The sequence below is a fragment of the Canis aureus genome, chromosome 9 (genome assembly GCF_053574225.1).
Source record: "Canis aureus isolate CA01 chromosome 9, VMU_Caureus_v.1.0, whole genome shotgun sequence".
Taxonomy (NCBI): Eukaryota; Metazoa; Chordata; class Mammalia; order Carnivora; family Canidae; genus Canis; species Canis aureus.
Window position 1 is genome coordinate 49,676,583 of NC_135619.1, and position 12,495 is coordinate 49,689,077.

General features: G+C 42.1%; 1 protein-coding gene across 8 annotated transcripts in view; it reads left to right on the forward strand.

Annotated features, from left to right (window-relative positions):
* DCAF4 (DDB1 and CUL4 associated factor 4) overlaps positions 1-12,495 on the forward strand; it is a 29,779-nt gene that overhangs the window by 4,988 nt on the left and 12,296 nt on the right. For 5 of the 8 annotated variants that reach the window (XM_077909878.1, XM_077909885.1, XM_077909880.1 and 2 more), the window contains exons 2-8: positions 5,536-5,650; positions 6,307-6,500; positions 6,718-6,814; positions 8,860-8,963; positions 9,362-9,519; positions 10,230-10,312; positions 11,489-11,591. In XM_077909878.1, the coding sequence (XP_077766004.1) occupies positions 6,726-6,814; positions 8,860-8,963; positions 9,362-9,519; positions 10,230-10,312; positions 11,489-11,591 (537 nt within the window). In that variant the 5' untranslated portion in view covers positions 5,536-5,650; positions 6,307-6,500; positions 6,718-6,725. Of the gene's footprint in view, positions 1-5,535; positions 5,651-6,306; positions 6,501-6,717; positions 6,815-8,859; positions 8,964-9,361; positions 9,520-10,229; positions 10,313-11,488; positions 11,592-12,289; positions 12,431-12,495 lie in introns of those variants that run through there. The other 3 variants (XM_077909882.1, XM_077909884.1, XM_077909886.1) reach the window with 3 other exon arrangements.

A 12,495-nucleotide genomic window follows, 5' to 3' on the forward strand; every position in this document is an offset into this window, starting at 1 on the left:
TCCTCAACCTCCCCCTCTCAAAAAAAAATTCTTGGGATCCCTGGGTGGCACAGCGGTTTAGCGCCTGCCTTTGGCCCAGGGCGCGATCCTGGAGACCCGGGATCGAATCCCACGTCTGGCTCTCGGTGAATGGAGCCTGCTTCTCCCTCTGCCTATGTCTCTGCCTCTCTCTCTCTCTCTCTCTCTGTGATGACTATCATAAATAAATTTTAAAAAAAATTATCTTGCAGTGTTAAGTAAAAAGACAAGTTTTCTTTTTTTTAAACTTTCACTGAAACATGAAGTCTCATCATTTGATCTGTATGTTTACCTTTCAGTGTATATGTAATCAAACAGAATAAAGGCAATATGAAACTAATATATCAGTATTTTATGAATGCACAGGCATAAATTTTAGTTTAAATAAAAGTCACATTCAACCTAATTCTGGTTTTAAAACAAAACTGGCATACTAAAGTATTGTATATGTGACTATTGCTTTTGGTACCAAAGTTTGTTGTAATCTGGTGGCATGTTGCCTGTGAAAACAATGTAATCAGAGTCTTAATTAACTTGGGATGAGTAGGGAACGTACTTATAACGGAAAAATAGTCTCCCAAGAAGCTTCTTTCAAAAAAAAAAAAAAATCTTTGAGTGTGCAGAGATCTTTGTGCCAGTTAGTCACTCCCCATTTTCTGCCTTCTCTTCCCCTACTCTCAGCCCCCTGGAAACCACCTCTTCTTCCCCCTCTCTCCTCCCTCTCTGTATCTGAACTTGCCTATTCTGGAGATTTCATGTACATTGATTCATAGAATATGTGACCTTTTGTGTCATCCCTTTGTGTCTGGCTACTTTCATTTAGCATAATGTTTTCAAGGTTTGTCCACATTGTAGCAAGCATCAGTACTTCACTCTTTTCATGGTTGAACTCTGTTGTACAGATGTGGCACATTTGGTTTATCCATTCACCAGTCGGTGGAAATTTAGGTTTCTACTTTGAGGCAATTAATTATGAATAGTGCTGCTATGAATGGTACCAAATTTTTGTATAGCTCTGTGTTTTCATTTCTGCTGGGTTTTGCTAAGTCATGTAACTGTTGAACCTTTGGAACAACTGCCAAACTTTTTTCCAAACTGGCTGCAGAATTTTGCCTTCCACCAGTAATGTATGAGGTTTCTCTACATCTTCAACCAATACTTGTTATCTGCTTTTTTGATTGTAGCCACCCTGGTAGGTATGAAGTGGTATCTTACTGTGGTTTTGATTTGCATCTACTTAGTGACTAATGATGTTGAGCATCTTTTCATTTTCTAAGTGGCCATTTGTATGTCTGAAAAAAATGTCTTTAATTGTTTTATTATTATTTAGTTGGGTTATTTATATATTCTGGATACTAGATCCTTATCAAATACAGAATTTAAAAATAATTTTCTTGGGGTGCTTGGGTAGCTCAGTCAGTTAAGCACCTGACTCTTGATTTAAGCTCAGATCATGATCATGGGGTAGTGAGATTTAGCCCTGTGTTGGGCTCTATGCTCAGTGGTGAGTCGGCTTGAGATTCTCTCCTTCCCTACCTCCTTCCCCCATTTGAACACGTGCTCTTGCTCTCAGATAAGTAAGTAAATCTTTAAAAAATATAAAAATAATTTTCCTCCATTTTGTGAGTTGGTTTTTCACTCTTTTTTTTCCCCCTTTTTTAGTAGTGATCATTTGATGTACACAAGTTTTTAATTTGATGAGGTCTATTTTATTTTTTTCTTGTGCTTCAGGCATTCTATCTAAGGAATCATTACTTAATCTATGATCATGATGATTTATATCTTTGTTTTCTTCTAAGAGTTTTATACTTTTAGGGGGCATCTGGATGGCGCAGTTAAGCATCCAGTTCTTGGTTTCAGCTTTGGGTCATGATCTCAGGGTCGTAGGATTGAGCCCCATGTGGGGCTCTGAGCTCAGCATGGAGTTTACTTGGGATTTTCTCCATCTCCCCCTTCTGATCTTGCATGCGTTCTCTTTCTCCCTAAAATAAATCTTTTTTTTAAGTTTTATAGTTTTAGATATTAGATCCATTAGAATTAGTTCTTATGTATGATGTGAAGTAGGAATCCAAATTCATTCTTTTGCAGGTGGATATCCAGTTATCCTAGTAGTTGAAATATTTTACTTTCCCCTCCTGAATAGTCTTGGCATCATTTTCAAAAATCAATTGAGGGGGGTGCCTGGCTGTTTCCATCAGTAGAGCATGCAGCTCTTAATCTCTGGGACATGAGTTCAAGTCCTACATTGGGTGTGGAGCCCACTTAAAATTAAAAAAAAAAAAAACATAGCTGTGGTGGGTTTATTTTTGGACTCTCAGTTCTACTCCAGTGATCTGTGTTTCTGTCCTTATGCCGCTACCACATTATCTTGATTACTGTATCTTTGTATTAAGTTTTGAAATTGGAAAGTGTGAGTCCTCCAATTTTGCTTTCTCAAGACTTTTTTTTTTTTTTTAACTGTTTTGGACCCCTTGCATTTCCATATGAATTTTAGGATCAGCTGCTCCATTTCTACAAAAATAGCAATTGGAATTTTGATAGGGATTCCATTAAGTCTGTAAATCAATTTGGAGGCCATTTTAGGTTTTATAATTTATGACATAGATATGTTTCCATTTACTTGGGTCCTCTTTAATTTCTTTCATAGTGTTTTATAGTTTCAATGTACAAGTTACCCACTTACCATATTATATGTATTTCTAAGTAATCTATAGTTTTTTGATGTTACTGTAAATGGAATTGTTTTCTTTCATTTTCAGATTGTATCCTGCAACCTTGTATAATTCATGTATCCCCTCTAATAGTTTTGCTGTTGATTTTTTAGGATTTTCTCTATATAAGATCATGCCAGCTACAAATAGAAGTACTTTTTATTTTCCTGTTTGAGTGCCTTTTATTTCTTTTTCTTGACTAATTGCCGTTGACTAGAACTCCCAGTATAGTGTTGAATGGAAGTGGTGAGAACAGACATCCTTGACTTGTTCCTGATCTTGGGGAGGAAACTTGCACTCTTTGACCATTAAGTGTGATGTTAGCTTTGGGTTTTTTTTGTAGATGCCCTTTATCAAGTTGAGGAAGTTACCTTCTATTTCTAGCTTTTAATCATGAGAGGCCATTGGATTTTACCCAATGCCCTTTCTGTATCTATTGAAATAATCATGTGGGGTTTTCCCTTCCATGTATTTTGTTAATATGCTGTATTACATTGATTGATTTTACTACGTTGAATCAACCTTATATTCCTGAGATAAATTCTGCTTGCTCATCATGTATAATCCTTTTTATATGCTCCTGGATTTGGTTTGTTAGCATTTTGTGTGTCTATGTCATGGGTATATTGATAAGTAGTTTTCTTGCGATGTCTTCAGTTTTGGTAATAGGGTAATACTAGCCTCATAAAGTGATTGTGAAGTTGTAATTTTTATAGTCTTTTGGATTATTTTTTAAGATCCATTCCCAACACAAGGCTTGTACATTTATAAGTTACTTGATAAGTATTGCCTTGTCATTTTCCAAAAAGTTAAATCATGTTTGACTTTGTAAATGAAAATGCCTAGAGCAAAAAGGGGCTACCTGGAATTTTAAAGTAGTTGTGAGGTTGTTTTGTTTTTTGTTTAGTTCAGTGAACATTTACTGAGAACAAGTAGGTCATGAGTGCTAGGAACAGAAGGAACAAGGCAGGGTCTTTGCTTAGAGAATTCATGTTATGTTAATCTGAGATGGGACTACAAAGTTTAGTACAGAGTGATAAGGGCAAGCAAGCATAATGCATAAAGTGGGTACTGAGAGTGAACTATGTCTGCATTCGGGGAAGACACTCCCCACCCCTGAAATAGGCTTCTTAAAAGTACAAAAAGATACCAGTTCATCCCACTCTAATCCTTTCTGTGTTCAGTCAACTTCTATTTATTATGACCTTTTAAGATGACTTTGGCTTGATCTTGCTTATTAAGTCAGTTAATGCCATCAGTCTTTCCTTGTGTTGCAGTACCTGAACCTGCACTTGTGTGAGTTACTGGTTCAGACATATTCCAAAATCAGCGCTCACCAGTTATTTCATTATTTATTATGTCCTTGATTTTGCCACTCCTCTTTGGAGGATAATGGTGTGGGCATGCCATGCTCCTGCCACCTGATCTGCTTTGACTTACCATTCCATGTGTTCTTCACTGTAGTCCTGCATTACTTCACAATTAAAGCAAACTGACATCCTATGTACAGAATGTGGAATCTAGAGAAATTATCTTTTTATAGAGTTGCTAATAATCTGTCAATAAGGGTTCTTTTTCTAACACTGGCCCTATTTCCCTTCTGCTGCATAGTTCTTCTTAGTTTGTAACTTAACTAGTTAGTAAATACAACTTTATTCTTAAATAAAGATTAAGATAATTGATCCTCAGGGAGACCCATGCATGTGGTGTCTAGGAACCATGAAAGTGGATTGCTTAGGAAAATGAATAAAGTTATTGTACTATAGGACAGGGGTGAGGGCAGCAGTAATATTTACAGAGAAGGGAAATATGGATAGGTAAAAGAGCAGACAGAGAACTAGGGAGAAATCATGGGCTCTGAACCTGCTGAGTCTGCTGTCACCGTAGAAGTAGATAGTGGCAGTAGAAGTTGATGCCCAGGAGGGGTATTAGGGGTTAGAGATGAACCTGCATTGGCAGGTGAGACGGTGGTATAAGTGTGAAAAGATCTAGGACAGTAGAAGACAGACACAGGACAGGTGACCCAAGAGAAACCTTTGAAAAGGATGAGTTTGACAAGTAAAGGGAAAACCAAGAGAAATGTTCCCAGAAGCCAAAGGAAGAGTGATGCTTTGTGGCATCACATGTTTTAAAGAGAGACCACTAACTTTGGCAGGTAGGGGGATCATTAGTTAAATGCCTCACAAGAGCATTTTACCAGAAGGGTGAGGAAGGTAGCCTGACTGCAGTGGGTTGAGGAGTGACAGGGAAATAGATGGGATGTCTGCACATAGACCATGTGCTAAGGATATCTTCTTCCTTTTGGGTTGGAGATGGAGCACATACAAATTAAAAACCTGAGCCTGTTCATAAGCCGAGATATAAGGACAGGGGAAATTGGTTAAGCATACGGGAACAGGTGTCTGTTGAGTCTGAGGAGGAATAAGAGCAACAGCCAGGTGGAATGGGTTTGCCAGGAAAAGGCACAAGGACACCTGTTTCCCCAAGACAAGTGGAAGACCATTGGAAATATTAAAGGCAGATACTTGTGGAAGAGAAAGGGTAAAGTTGTAATATTCATACCTGGCAACATCTCTTTTCTACATGAGGTGGAGAGCTATACTAACAAGGAGGATTGGAAGAAAGTGGAAAGGGAATTTGGGACAGGGATAACACCCTGAGTTGTGGGGAGTGACTCTGACTAGGAATAATTAAAGTAGTTTAATTCATAATTTCCCAGCAGAGAATGAAAATAAGACATTTATGATGGCCCCACCTCAGCATGGCTATATGCTTTGCTTAGTAGTGCTTATTAATTCTGGCACAGGACTGGAGAGCGTCTGCTGAAAGTAATCCAAGTTGTGGAATGGCCCAGTAGGGGAGGCAGACTGTCTGAAGCAAGCAAACTGAGGACTTTGTTACAGAATTCACAAAATGTTTGGGTAAGTACTGGACCAGGAGTCCAGACTTCGGGTGTGCTGATGCCAACAAGCATTCCCCATTCAGAAGAAGTTGGAAAATAAAAGCAAATAGTTTTCTAATCTATTCTTTGGTTGCATTCAGTCCTAGAAATGTTCTTCTAATTTTGTGATGGCATTTGAATGTGGTTTTAAAGTATACTGAGTTTAAATAAATAAATAAATAAAAGTATATTCAGTAAGGTGTCATCACTGTCTCCTGTTAGTTGGGGCTGGGGAGGGGGGGATGTGAATCAGGTGTTAAGAAAGCATGGAACTCACAGCAACTAGTCCGTGTACCACAGTTTGGTCTTTTTAAGAACTCTTAATGTGATTCCCAATGTTGAAACTGGTGGTTAAGAGATAGATTCAGGCTATACAAGATAAGATTTGAAAAAGCCACTTGAAATATTGTGGCACTATCAGTAAGAAGTGTTTTTATCTCATTCCTTACTTTAAAAAATGCATTTGCACATCTGTCCCTTTAACAGCTTGCATACTTCAGGAAGCTAAACCCTTTATAAAGCACATTGAGAAATCCTACACACTGGCCCTCATTTAACTATGTTCACAGTTTTCCCTGCCCAGTACTGGAATTGTGTAGGAGAAAGTGTTCACTGTCATCTATTCTCTATAAATAGGGATGTGTGTGGACTGAAAGAAAAATTATATGCTCTGGTGTTATCTGGTAAAGAAAAGAAAGAAGAATAACCTAAGAGTTCTCATGCCGGCCTCAACTGCCATCTAATGTAATTGTGAGAATCTGTCATCACCTCACACAGTGACCCAAGGAACCAGAGGTCGGCAGATTGGCAGGCCAGCTATCAACGGTGAGGTAAGAGAAGTGGCTACAGAAGCATGGGCTTTCCTCGGTGTCTCCACCTGGAAGCGGCCCTTTGTAGGTGTGGTGTAGTGGCTCTGGTGAGAACCCAAGTTGGGCCATCCTCTTGCCTAGCTCTGAGCATGAAGGAAATATCAAGAAGCAAACAGAAAAGCACGTGCATGTACACACACACACATTTGTATGTGAACTTTCTTTTTTTCTCTCTTAGGAGCAGAAATGTATAAAAACAACTGGCAGAATAGAAGACGTGGGAGAAGGAGCCACCAGCAGAACTCTCGGCTCAGACAGCATGGTTCTGATGAGAGGCAAGTGCTGCTGCCCGGGGCCCCTCTAGCACTGTGGCACCCCTTGGTTGTGTGGGAGTCACCATGGTTCTCACCACAATGCGGGGTCTGAGCTGGGGCCCAAGAAGAGTCTGCATCTCTAACAAGATCCTAGAGGGTGCCGCTGCTGGAAGTCAGCCTGCCTGCCACACTTGGAGTAATGAGGAGATACAGCCACACTCTTCTTTCTTTCCAGAGTGACCATGACCTCTGGCCAGAGCACTAGCCAGAGGCTTAGAAGTAAGACATTATCAGGTAGAACTGGAGAGCTGTTTTTCTAGTTTGCAGACTTTTTCCCTCTCTCTCTCTCTCTCTCTTTTCCTAGCCAATGAAAATAGCTAATTCAGCCCAAGACCTTAGAAAGGCTAAATATATAATACTGCATTTAATAAACACAAAAGTGTACAAAATATTACAATGAACATCATATACCCACTACTCAGCTTAGAAAGTTAAACTTAACCTATACTGAGTTGAAGTCCCCGGTGCAAACCTTTTCCACTCTTACTGTTCTTATGGCCAGAAGTCCTATTGGCCCTGAACTATGAAGAGATGTCTTCTCCTGGTGTGGGTGGGTATCTTGGGCCGAGACTAGATTGTATTTCCTTCATGCAGAAGTCTTTGCACCAGAGGAGGACTGCGTGCCAGCAGTCTCAAAACTTCTCCACACTTCAGACCTCCTCCTAACATGGACAGTCAGAAGATGCCAAATACCAAGATGCTTCCTACAACACATGAACCCAAACAATAACAAAAACCATTAAAATGTTTGACATTGCTTTTGCCTATGTGAATTTGGGCAAATTACTTAATCCTTTTGGTCACTCTTGTACAAAAGAGAAGTATTACTTATGAGGTTTGCAATACTGTATGGAAAGCCTCTGATGGGCTGCCTGGCTCAAAATAGGCCCTTCATACACAGTGGGCCTCATTAGGAGCAGAATAAATCTATTACTCTTAGGCCAGAGTCGCAGACTTGACCCATGTTGTAGAATGATCAGGATGATGCCCAGTGTTTGTATGTTTTGTAAGGAGAACTATGGATATTTTTTGGGCCCCACACCTTCCCACAAGAGTACAACGTGTAGCAAAATATGATCTGTGCAAAAAGGAGTCGCAACTCTGCTTTGGCAGAGTCATGTGGAAACATGCTGGACAGCCACCTTCTGGGCTCTGTGGAAAGAATGGAGCAGCAGTCCTTGGACTAGAAATGTAGACATTTGTCATAACCCTTAATCCTTCCTCCTCTTGCTGCTGATTACAGTTGAGCTGCTTCAGAAAGCTCTGGGCCATAAAAAGGGAGAATGAATAATTTTCTCTGAAACTATGTAGTTAGTATTTACAGACAAAAGAGAAAGTTCTTTCATCTCTTCAGCCTAGTTATTCCATTTGTATTCCTTTGGGGGTTGGGGAGGAAGTTCTTGATTTTGAAGCAGATTTTTTCAGGATTCTAAAATTAGGTGTTTTGCTCTATCATTATATCCTTCAGCCTGTAATTGCCACAGAATCTGCTTGTAGCTTCACAAATCAAGTGTTCAAACCATGGCACTATCCCAGTATTAACTGAGCAAATCACCTCTATGCTCTGACCCCCCAATTTTTCCATCTGTTAGGTGATTTAGCCTACTGCTAAATCCAATAAAGAATAAAATGCACCTGGCCTTGTAACTGCTGTTGAGCTGACAAATGAGCCCAGCTGGTAATATTCTTATTGGCAAAGATTATTCCTCTTTTCATCTGGAAATTTCAAAAAGACCTCACAGAATGCTCAAGTGAGGAGATAAGGAAAGGGAATTACTGTGACACACATCCTGTTAAGGATAAGGAGCCAAAACTTTGCCTTAACTTTAGTGTGTGTGTAGTAGATAAACTGCTTTCAAGGAGAAGGGAGAAGTCACATCTCCCCAAGTAATCAGAAGGGTCAGGGGGCCATGGAACTGCCTGAATTGACCCCTGCAGGATCCCACAGTCAGAACAACTGGGACTCAAGCCCTTCACTGCAAGTTACTGTGATTGTGTGTCAACAGGTGTAACTCAGTGGCAGAGCAAAGCCCACAAGATTCTGGTCCCATCAGCGATGATGAGTCCCCATCGACCTCATCCGGCTCAGCTGGGAGTTCTTCTGTGCCAGGTGAGGCAGTCTGCTGAACAGTAGACATCCTGTGGCTCTGCCTGTGGGAAAGATGAAACCTTGTCATCTGGTTACATCTCTTTGGCCTCTTTTAGCCCTCTGTGTCTTTGCTTGCATGTGGTTATGTTCCATGTATGTCACCAGCCCATTCCTGGCTTGGAGGAAATTCTGAGCAAATCAAAACACTAAATACCCTGGGTGTGTCAGGAATGGGGATCCTGAGGCTGACGGCTCCTCCCATGGGCATGGGATGGTGACTGACAATGTTAGCCCCACCTTCTGCCCCTCAGAACAGATGGGCTCTGTGAGGGGTGGTGTGGACAGGCCCCTGGGTTCCTTCTTAGGTGGGTCAGGGCAGTGTTCTAAGTTGAAGTGGATCTCATTTCTTTTGACTAAAGATCTGCCAGGGTTTTACTTTGACCCCGAAAAGAAACGCTACTTCCGCTTACTCCCCGGACATAACAACTGCAACCCCCTGACAAAGGAGAGCATCCGCCAGAAGGAGATGGAGAGCAAAAGGCTGCAGCTGCTGGAGGAAGAAGACAAGCAGAAAAAGGTGGGCTCCACAGTCCTAGTGGCCATCCTATCTCCCACTGCTGATGAGAGGTGCCAATTAGATGCCCCCATACCACTTCGCATGGTACACTTGAGGGCATGTGGTGTCAAGCTTCCCCCATAGGAATCTGATGAAGGGAATGAGAACAGGCAAGAAATCTCCCACCCACCCCCCTTTCTTAACCTGCAAAATCTCATCAGTGATTCTCACATCTTGTCCTTCCCCAGAGCTGTCTTGAGAAGTGGTGTGATACAGTTTCAGTAACTGTATATCCTAAGTAGAAAACCAAGGTGTGTGGTTTGGGTATGAGGATTTCCTGCATTCCTTCTGGGGATTAGATGCTAGGACATTTAATTGATTTTTGGGAGCTCCCAGGTCACCACAGGTCAAATGGAATGCAGACCTGAGTGACCAGTGCTATTCTTGCACTCATTAGCAGGGTGGCTTCATCTCCTCACCTGGCTTTCCCAGGTAAATTGATGGGGAACTTGGTGGGCACCGAGCCAACTTTCCAGCTCACATGTGCTTTCTTGTGATGGACTTTTCCTCTTGCCAAGGAGAGGAGACCATCAGATCTCTGTACACATAGTTTCTGCCAACTTGGTGCATACAGTTGCTTCTTTGTTACATCCTATGAAACCAAAAGCATTCTCCATTATCCCATAACATAAAACTTTATTGAATCTTTTTTTTTTTTTTTTTTTTTTTAGAAAATAGCCAGAGTAGGCTTTAATGCATCTTCATTGCTACAGAAAAGCAAGCTGGGTTTTCTCAATGTCACCAGTTACTGCCGGTAAGACAAAGCCTCATTGCTAAGCTTTCTTCATGGATATTCTTTTCCTATTTCTTATTTCCATAGTCCAAGAAGCCAATCAGGATTAGAGTACATAACCACTCTGAGGAGTCTTCACAATGATGGAAGGGGCCACAGCCTGCCTTCTGCTAAAATCAGCCCTGAGAAAATCATTTTCCCTTTAGAGCACGGGGAGAAACTCCTGCAGGAGGCCAAGGAGAGAGGAGAAGGGATCCAGACAGAGATCCTGAGCAGAAATTTCTCAAGATGTTCCCTCTGTGTTTCTCGAAATCATTTTCAGTGTAGTGAAAGGTCCATAACTTCATTCCCATGAGATTTCTGCCTCCTCCCATTCCAATGAATTGTCACCCAAAATAGAGCATTCAGCAGATGTATATATACTGAATTCTATATACTTGTGATGTCTAGTACAATTTTAACTAAAACCCTGTAAGTTAGTTTGATACTTTCCCCAGTGTCTAGAAGACACTGAGGTTCAGAGTGGGAGCGATTGGCTCAAGGTAAAGCTAGAGAGGGTGGGATCTGCCTGCCTCCACTGCCTGAGTGCCTAAGCCCTGCGTTCTACTGCCTCCTGCTGTGCACGGGCAGGTGAAGAAACATCTTGCGGGGCACAGCACTTACTTTGGAGCAGAGTCCCCTTTAGAGAAGGGCAGCCATGCAAGGGTTACCCACCAGGGTAGGTAGGGTATACCTCACTTCTCTTCCCCTCCTAAAAAGGAAAGGAGTTAAGGTCTACCTCTACCCCTCTCAGGAGGGGACTGTAGGTCCCTTAGGGTGGTGGCCTATAGTGTGGAAAGGGAAGGGGCTCCATACCTGGTTCTTAATAACTGGGTGCTCTTTAGCATGCTGTTTCATTTCTCAGAAGTGTTGTTTTCATCTCGGGAGAGTTGTAATAGATTTATCCAAAACCAAATTGGTCTAGTTCTAACTTTCTTTGACCCTGTGAATGGGCCACCCATTTCTTGGCCTTAGTTTTCCTAAGAGTTCTATAATTGAGATTACGTGGGATCCTGATCAACTCCATTGCTGATAATTACTTGGGATGTGAGACAGCTGACTAAGGGAGGTGGTCTCTAGGGTGTGAGCCAGACCAGAGAGCCTCTGGATATCTAGGTACAGCATCCATACCCTCCTTGCCCCTCTTTCCCTCTGCAGTTTAGCTCATGAGCTGCGAGTGAGCTGCATGCAGAGGAAAAAGGTCCAGATTCAGAGCTCGGATCCCTCCGCTTTGGCAAGCGACCGATTTAACCTCATACTGGTGAGTGGGAGGGAGCTTCCTATGGGTGCCAGAGGTATAGCTTTTATCCCCTGACACTATGTGGCTTAACATTGGCTTTTATCAAGCCTAGCTATGTGGAAGCCAGTGCCATGAAAGCTTGTAGTGTCCTCTTGGCTTTACAGTCCTAGCATGTGCCTGGACTACCTGCTGGCAGGTGCTGAGCTGACAGGGCAAGGCATGCTGACCATCCTTACCCCCACTATAGCTCTGTCTATTAATCTGAGAGTCTGGGCCCACGACACACTGAGAACTATCGCAAAGTAATTTTCCCTTGGGTATGTTGGGTACAAACTGAAAGGTACACAGTGGACCAAGGGCTTCTAATCTTTCCTATATTGGGGTATTATCTAGTGGCCAAATCTGAAGTTCCAGTGTCCTTCAGTAGCAACTATGTGTTAATTCCCTTGCTTGCTGGCTCTGACCTAAGTGGCTGGGGCCTGCAGGCCTGTACCCCTAGGCCTGCACATCCAGCACTCTGTTATCATGTCATTTATAGGGAGCAGAGTCTTATTGCTTTAGGTTAGACCTAGAGCTGGAAGCCAAGGCTAAAAGCCAGAGCCAACTGCTTGAATCCAGAGTTCAGAGAAATGTTGACAGAGGACCCAAGGGTCTGCTGAGTGAGACTAGAAGCTTGAGGCCACAGGAGACCATGACCTGCCCTGCAAACCCTGTCCTTCCTGGAGGCTGCGGGAAAGCTGAGGAGAATGAGAGGATACAAGATGGAAAGGCTCAGTCTGGTGAACTGCTGACAGGACTGGAATCTGAAGCCACAAGCTGACCCTGGAGGTCTTGCCCCAGGAGAGTCCTTTATATAAAGGGTATTCCAGGACCCACATTCTCTCCTGTGGCTCTTACTCCCCCATGGGTTTGGGAGTACAATTTA